This window comes from Moschus berezovskii, chromosome 23, assembly GCF_049115385.1.
Source record: "Moschus berezovskii isolate FMDL1 chromosome 23, NW_MosBer_1.0, whole genome shotgun sequence".
Classification (NCBI taxonomy): domain Eukaryota; kingdom Metazoa; phylum Chordata; class Mammalia; order Artiodactyla; family Moschidae; genus Moschus; species Moschus berezovskii.
This window is the reverse complement of record NC_142482.1, coordinates 42,060,439-42,069,126: the sequence shown is the minus strand read 5'-3', so window position 1 is coordinate 42,069,126 and position 8,688 is coordinate 42,060,439. Positions and strand designations below refer to the sequence as shown.

Below are 8,688 nucleotides of genomic sequence, written 5' to 3'. Positions count from 1 at the left end.
CTTTAATCCATTTTGAGTTTATTTTTGTGTATGGTGTTACGGAGTGTTCTAGTTTCATTCTTTTACGAGTGGTTGACCAGTTTTCCAAGCACCACTTGTTGAAGAGATTGTCTTTTCTCCATTGAATATTCTTGCCTCCTTTGTCAAAGATAAGGTGTCCATAGGTTCCTGAATTTATCTCTAGGCTATCTATTTTGTTCCATTGATTTTTATTTCTGTCTTCATGTCAGTACCATACTGTCTTGATGACTGTGGCTTTGTAGTAGAGCCTGAAGTCCGGGAGGTTGATTCCCCCAGTTCCATTCTTCTTTCTCAAGATTGCTTTGGTATTTGAGGTTTTTTTGTATTTCCATACAAATTGTGAAATTATTTGTTCTAGCTCTGTGAAAAATATAGTTGGTAGCTTGATAGGGATTGCTTTGAACCTATAAATTACTTTGGGTAATATACTCATTTTCACAATATTTATTCTTCCAATCCATGAATACAGTATATTTCTCCATCTATTAGTGTTCTCTCTGATTTCTTTCACCAGTGTTTTATAGTTCTCTATATATAGATCTTTTGTTTCTTTAGGTAGGTATATTCCTAAGTATTTTATTCTTTTAGTTGCAAAGGTGAATGGAACTGTTTCCTTAATTTCTCTTTCTATTTTCTCATTGTTAGTGTATAGGAATGCAAGGGATTTCTGTGTGTTGATTTTATATCCTGCGACTTTACTGTATTCATTGATTAGCTCCAGTAATTTTCTGGTAGAGTCTTTAGGGTTCTCTGTGTAGAGAATCATGTCATCTGCAAACAGTGAGAGTTTTACTTCTTCTTTTCCAATTTGGATTTCTTTTATGTCTTTTTCTGCTCTTATTTCTGTGGCCAAAACTTCCAAAACTATGTTGAATAGTAGTGGTGAGAGTGGGCACCCTTGTCTTATTCCTGACTTTAGGGGAAACGCTTTCAATTTTTCACCATTGAGGATAATGTTTGCTGTGGGTTTGTCATATATAGCTTTTATTATGTTGAGGTATGTTCCTTCTATTCCCACCTTCTGGAGAGTTTTTATCATAAATGGATGTTGAATTTTGTCAAAGGCTTTCTCTGCATCTATTGAGATAATCATATGGTTTTTATTTTTCATTTTGTTAATGTGGTGTATTACATTGATTGACTTGCGGATATTGAAGAATCCTTGCATCCTTGGGATAAAGTCCACTTGGTCATGATGTATGATCTTTTTAATGTGTTGTTGGATTCTGATCTAGCCTTGGTAAATTCAAAAAAATTTAAATCATTCCAAGCATCTTTTCTGACCACAATGCAGTAAGGTTAGATCTCAACTACAGGAGAAAAACTATTAAAAATTCCGACACATGGAGGCTGAACAACATGCTGCTAAATAACCAGCAAATCATAGAAGAAATCAAAAAAGAAATCAAAATATGCATGGAAACTAATGAAAATGAAAACACAACAACCCAAATCCTGTGGGACACTGTAAAATCAGTGCTAAGGGGAAGGTTCATAGCAATACAGGCATACCTAAAAAAACAAGAAAAAAGTCAACTAAATAACCTAACTCTACACCTAAAGCAACTAGAAAAGGAAGAAATGAAGAACCCCAGGGTGAGAAGAAGGAAAGAAATCTTAAAAATTAGGGCAGAAATAAATGCAAAAGAAACAAAAGAGACCATAGCAAAAATCAACAAAACCAAAAGCTGGATCTTTGATAGGGTAAATAAAATTGACAAACCACTAGCCAGACTCATCAAGAAACAAAGGGAGGAAAATCAAATCAATAAAATTAGAAATGAAAATGGAGAGATCTCAACAGACAACACAGAAATACAAAGGATTATAAGAGACTGCTATCAGCAATTATATGCCAATAAAATGGACAACTTGGAAGAATGGACAAATTCTTAGAAAAGTACAACTTTCCAAAACTGAACCAGGAAGAAATAGAAAATCTTAACAGACCCATTGCAAGCATGCAAATTGAAACTGTAATCAGAAATCTTTCAGCAAACAAAAGCCCAGGTCCAGACAGCTTCACAGCTGAATTCTACCAAAAATTTAAAGAATAGCTAACACCTATCCTACTCAAACTCTTCCATAAAATTGCAGAGGAAGGTAAACTTCCAAACACATTCTATGAGGCCAGCATCACCCTAATACCAAAACCTGACAAAGATGCTACAAAAAAAGAAAACTACTGTGGTGCTGGAGAAGACTCTTGAGAGTCCCTTGGACTGCAAGGAGATCCAACCAGTCCACTCTAAAGGAGATCAGTCCTGGGTGTTCATTGGAAGGAATGATGCTAAAGCTGAAACTCCAATACTTTGGCCACCTCATGCGACGAGTTGACTCACTGGAAAAGACTCTGAAGCTGGGAAGGATTGGGGGCAGGAGAAGGGGATGACAGAGAATGAGATGGCTGGATGGCATCACCGACTCGATGGAGGTGATTTTGAGTGAACTTCGGGAGTTGGTGATGGACAGGGAGGCCTGGCATGCTGTGATTCATGGGGTCGCAAAAAGTCGGACACGACTGAGTGAATGAATTGAACTGAACTGAACTGAACAGGCCAATATCACTGATGAATATAGATGCAAAAATCCTTAACAAAATTCTAGCAATCAGAATCCTAATTTATTTTATATATTCCATTTTAAAAAACTAAATTCAAGAAGCAATGTCTGACTGGTTTGGGGCCTCGCCAACATTGCACATGTCGGTGCTCTTGTTTTGTATTATTTTCTAATTGTTTGTCACTCTGGTGCTGGTTAAGAATCAGGTTTCATCAGAGTCTGACTGACACTTCAGGTTTCCAAAGTGACACATTGCCTGATCACACTGTGTTCACCTTGTATTCCTCAGAAGGCAAAAATGATGAAAGATTATGACTTGCTCTTGGGTATATTGACAGTTCTGAACTCCAGATGGGATCAAATAATTTAGCCAAGGCCTGGGTACACCCATTACAGCCATTTCACAGATATTAAGAATTCAAAAGGAGGGAATTCCCTGGTGTTCCAGGGTATAGGCTCCACGCGTCTACTGCAGGGGTCATGGGTTCAATCTCTGTTCTGGGAACTAAAGTAGGACAACTTGAAAAGGTAGATATCATTTGAAAAACTTACAAAACAGAACTGAACTTTGGGTACATGGTATCTTTTAAATGATCTTTTTTTATTACTATTATTTTAGCCTGGGATCTAGATAATTTTATTATTTGCAATTTATTCTGAAGTAATATACACATCCAAATGATGCTCAAGCATTTGCTTAAAACAAATAAATCTATTTGGTGGCAGTCCTTAGGAGCAGACAAGTAGCTGCTCACTCAGGAAAATAAGCTTTGTGACTTCATGTGACCTTGAGAGTTTCTGCACCAAAGAAAGTATCATTGAGGGATTTGTAAGTGACTCTTTGAGCATAACTATCAAGACCTGATTGAGTAATAAGGAGACGGGGAAATTCCTCACCATTCAGAGTACACAGCACTCCAAACTGCTTTTAATCAGGTTTATGTTCAGCATTACTTGGGGTCAAAATACTCAATTTCACAAGTATTTAATTCAAGGGTGAAGAGTGTGGTGCTGTTAGGAATAAAGATGGAATTTTGGTATATAATTTACCCACACTGTCATGTCTAGCATGCAAGACCACTGCTCAGGCAAATTGGCTGAGAGGGTTCGAGACCCAGGAGGATTATTTGCTGCTAGGATAGGGAACTGTGTAATAGTTGTCATGCTTTTCTCTCTACTAAGAGACACAAATGCATTTACTTGCCTAGTGGTACATGCTAGGGAAACCTACCAAAAATCTTAAATATTTCTGTGATGATGGCACAGTCAAAGCTCTAATCTCCATAGAAAAATACACTGTTCATGACGCTTAACTTACACACACAAAAAAACAGAATCTAAGCCTGAAAATAAATTTATGCTGTAAACTGATCTTGACCTAAGACCTAGAATGGCAGATTAATTTTTTATGGAATGTTTATTTTGTTACTCATAATTCAGAACTCCATGATAGTTATTTTACTATCAGATAGCTATCACTAAAGCTTAGGCGTGTATTTTTAAATTAATAGACACAATATTTATTTTTTTAATTTCCTTCTGATGTGTCTGAGAATATACCCACCAAACATGGAATTTCCTGGGAATCAGGGGCCATTTTCAATATTTTTATACTTCACTAAATCCGAGTTTCATGGGCTGTTTGGCAGAGTTGAGATTCTAAGATTTTAACCAATTGATGCCAAAATCAAAGTTAATAAAATGGCACGATGAGAATAATCTAAACATATTTCACCCTTTGAAACCTTTGCAGCATCACAGTAGGTAAACTATGTAGAATATGTAGTATAACTTGGGTCATATGCTACTCAGATATAATGCCCTCGAAATTCCTTTTAAAAATCTCATTTTAGAGGGGAGCTAAGTGGTTCACAAAATTAAAATAACCAACTTTATACCTCACATCGGTGTTTCTCTCCTGCTGTGTACAAAAATGTGTGTAAGAACTACCTGGTGTTCTTACTAACGAAGGGCTACCACTGTCACTGCCAGCAGTGCATCACACCCTTCACTCAGCGAGTCCTATGCACAGCCTTCTCTGAAATGATCCTGCACAGTATGGCTGATGCACTGCTGAGGTTACAGTGGCACCTGATGTCTGAATGGCTTTATTGGGATTAGTGCAGCAAGATTTTCTGTGACATTCAACTTTATTTTCCCCACAAGTGCTCCATCTACATCAGTGAAAAATGTCTGATCAAACTGTCAAACCATGGAATTTTAGTAGAGCCATGATCAAAATAAACGAATGAATGGTATCTTCTAGTAACTCCTAGAAAATATTATTAATAATATTCCTTACAGTGTTTCACTGCTTTTGTGTTCTTATTTGGGCTTCATGTAATATAGATGCATGTCTTTTTGCAAACAGATGTATAACAATGTACACAAATGGGAGTACAAACAAGAAAAGTTATTGGAGATTTTTAAAACAGTGGCTACCAAGCAGATGCTGTCAGAACACAGAATCAGCATCTCTGGAAGTTGAAATGAATACATGACCTTAGAATCTGAACACTCACTTTTCAACAGGAATGAAGTAAACAAATTTCCTTCAGAGTTGTCAGAGGGGATTTGAGATGACCCGTGCGGGACACACAGATACATCTAAAGAGCACTGGTGTTCAAGGTCCTTCCATTAAACTGTCCTCCTCACCCATCATCTGGAGTCAGAGTCCTTCCAAAGCACCTTCTTCATCGCTCCCTTCACATCCCTGTTCCTCAGTGTATATATGAGGGGGTTGGTCATGGGGATAATGACAGTATAGAAGAGAGACATGAACTTGTCCTGATCCTGGGAGCTGCTGGGCTGAAAATACACATAGATGGCTGTGCCAAAGAACAGGGAGACCACCGTGAGGTGGGATCCACACGTGCCAAATGCTTTTCTCTGCCCTGCAGTGGACTTGATTCTTAAGACCGCCCTGACAATCTGACCATAGGAGAACATGATTAATGAAACAGGTGTGAGAAGCATGATGACACCGGCAAAGAAGCTCGCATACACATTCATGGTGATGTCAACACAGGCAAGTTTGAGAAAAGGAGGGATCTCACAGAAGAAGTGGGTTAATTTATTTCTTCCACAACGAGGTAAAAGGAAGACAAGCACTGTCTGCAATAAGGAATTGACAAAACCAGTGATCCATGAAGCAGAAGCCATCAGGGCATACAGACGGGGGTGCATGATTACTGTGTAGTGAAGGGGCCTGCAGACAGCTGCATAGCGGTCAATTGCCATAATTCCTAGAAGAATACATTCTGTACCTCCCAACGCCAGAGAGATGTACATTTGAACTATACATCCACCAAAGGAGATGGATTTGTCTGCTCCGCTGAGATTAAATAGGAGCTGTGGAACAATGCTGGTGGTGTAGCACATGTCCAGAAAGCTCAGGTTACAGAGGAAAAAATACATCGGGGTGTGAAGACGTGGGTCCAAGTAGGACAATGCAATGATGGTTGTGTTTCCCAGCAAAGTGAAGATGTAGAAGATCAAAAGGACCACAAAGAGGACTGGCTCAAGTTGAAACCTGTCAGAGAAGCCCAGTAAGATAAATCCAGCGAAAGAGCTTTCATTTTTCTGTTCCATCCTTTGTTAGCACATGGCTCCTGTCAAAGCATTTAGCAATTTATTAAAGGTATCTTCCAAAAAAAGTGCAGAGATAAACAGGAAAATCTGTCATGTTCAAAGACATGGTCATGCAATTTTATATGAAACTATTTGAATAAACGATGTACTCATTGAAATTGAACTCTATACTATCACAAAAATTTATATATTGAGTAATATATTGATAATAACATAAGAAAATAATAATAATAAAATCAAATAGTGAACCTTGGTTTTATCAGTCACACATATAAAATGCCTTTCTCACATTGAGTTTAATAGGATTAAAGTATGATCATTATATATATATTGAGTTATATACTGATAATTAATATAAGAAAATAATACATAATAATAATAAAATAAAATCATGAAGCTTGGTTATCAATCATCCTTATAAAGTGCCTCTTTCAGATTGAGTTTAATAGGATTAAATATGGTCATTATATATGTACATTTTAGAAAAAGTGAGAATGAGGGAAATCAAGGGAGAGTGATTAGAAAGAGAAAGAAAGATGTAGACAAAGGGACAAAGTTTATTTTAAATATGTATCTCATAATTCTACATAACCAGATATGCACATACATTACATGTAATAGGGGCTTCCCTTGTGGCTTAGTTGGTAAAGAATCCGCCTGCGATGCAGGAGACCTGAGTTCTATTCCTGGGTTGGGAAGATCCCCAGGAAAATGGAAAGGCTACTCAATGCAGTATTCTGGCCTGGAGAATTCCATGGACTATATAGTCCATGGGGTCACAAAGAGTCAGACAGGACTGAACAATTTTCACTTCACTTGGAATAGAATAATACAAAATAATATCTAAAATGCATTCAGATATAGAAATTTATGAGCTAGAATGTACTTGTACAAAGGATTATATTACATTCAAAGTATCACTATGATACTGCCTCAGGTAAACATTTTGGCAGTATAGTTACTCTACTCCTAATTCACGATATTAGTGAATGCGATATCCTGGTCTTTTTGTACAGTACTAAAAAGTAAATTGCTCAGAGCCTGAAAAGTCACCTTCAGTTATACTGCTTCACTCTTGCCCTTAAGATACCTAAAATTACTATACCAATTTAACAAGAACTTCAAAAATTTATTCACTGTGTATGGTCAGTTCATGGGCTTCCCTCTTGGCTCAGTGGGAAAGAACCTGCCTGCCAATGCAGGAGATGCAGGAACACCGATTTAATCCCAGAATCGGGAAGATAACTTAAAGAACAAAATGGCAACCCACTTCAGTACAGAATATCCTGGTGGGATAGAGTCCATGGAGTTGAGAAGAGTTGGACATGCCTTAGCAAGTAAACAACAGAAGTAGTCAGTTCATAGTAGAAGTTCAAATTCAATGACCTGTACTTACATTTTCTTTCTGTTGATTTCATTTTCATATATTGCCAACAATTAAAATGCCTGGAATTCCTATAGGAGACAGGATTATTCACTATCAACATTTTAATGGCAATGAAGAACATATGAATTGAGGAAGAAATGGATCGATCGCAATCTCAGAAATAACACTTCTAATCAGTATGGACAGAGTTTGGCAAGGTTGGGGAGAAGAGGCTGAAATGGGAATTGATTTGTATGCTGTTCATTGAATGAGTGTTCTCAAGACAAAGAGAATCTGGGAAGCAAAATAGAGTAGACAAATGTGCTAAGCAAGGATGTGATCTCAAATGGAATAGCATGAACCTAATCCCATAGAGAGCTGGAAAATGACTCTGGAAATAGAACTATCTGCTGGTAAAAAATATTCTGTCTTCACTTACGCAATCAATGTTACCTGAGCATTTCAAGTGGGGCAGATAAAGAACTGAGTTTTAAATTTAATTTTAACACAGGTAAATTTAAATACCTGGTCATTTAAATGAGTCTAATTTCTACTATACAGAATAACAAGCTGTGGAGCATGCATTGTGTCAGATGTAGTCCCACCTTGACAAAAAGGCAGCCTTTTATATATCCCACCAGTCTGTCATTGACTGCAAGCTGCCCCAAACACATTCAGGAGACCTCCTGGCAATGTGCCTCCCATTCAACTGACGGAAATTTTTTGAAGAAAGAAATAGCTGTGAAGCTATCAGTCAATGCTCATGACAAATATGATGTGGACTGGTGCACCAGCCGGTAGAAGAGATCTGAGCTGGACACCGGTAGCATTCATACAAAGCGTGGAGTCCATTTTAAGTGTGTGCAGGATGGAAGGACAGTCACCAGTGTACCTTACACATCACCTTGTTATCTGCCTAATTTACTGATAAATTAAACATTCAGATCACTTTTTCTGACCACGTGTCTCCTCTCAAATTGAAGAATGATCGTTTTTCATTCACAATAAATTCAAAAATGCATTGACACGACAACCATAAGATGGACATTCATTGTTTTAACTGCCAAACTAGCGTGTGGAAAAGTACACATGTTCATTTCTTTAAGAAAATGAACATTTTAAAACTACAGATATTGATGATACACTT

At 37.4% G+C, this 8,688-nt stretch overlaps 1 protein-coding gene across 1 annotated transcript; it reads right to left on the bottom strand.

The window, feature by feature from the left end:
* Positions 1 to 5,242: 5,242 nt before the first annotated feature.
* On the bottom strand, positions 5,243 to 6,205 carry LOC129543416 (olfactory receptor 2B8-like). Its single transcript, XM_088831485.1, has one exon. The coding sequence runs from the start codon at positions 6,173 to 6,175 to the stop codon at positions 5,243 to 5,245; it is 933 nt and encodes a 310-aa protein (XP_088687611.1). The 5' UTR covers positions 6,176 to 6,205.
* Positions 6,206 to 8,688: the final 2,483 nt, after the last annotated feature.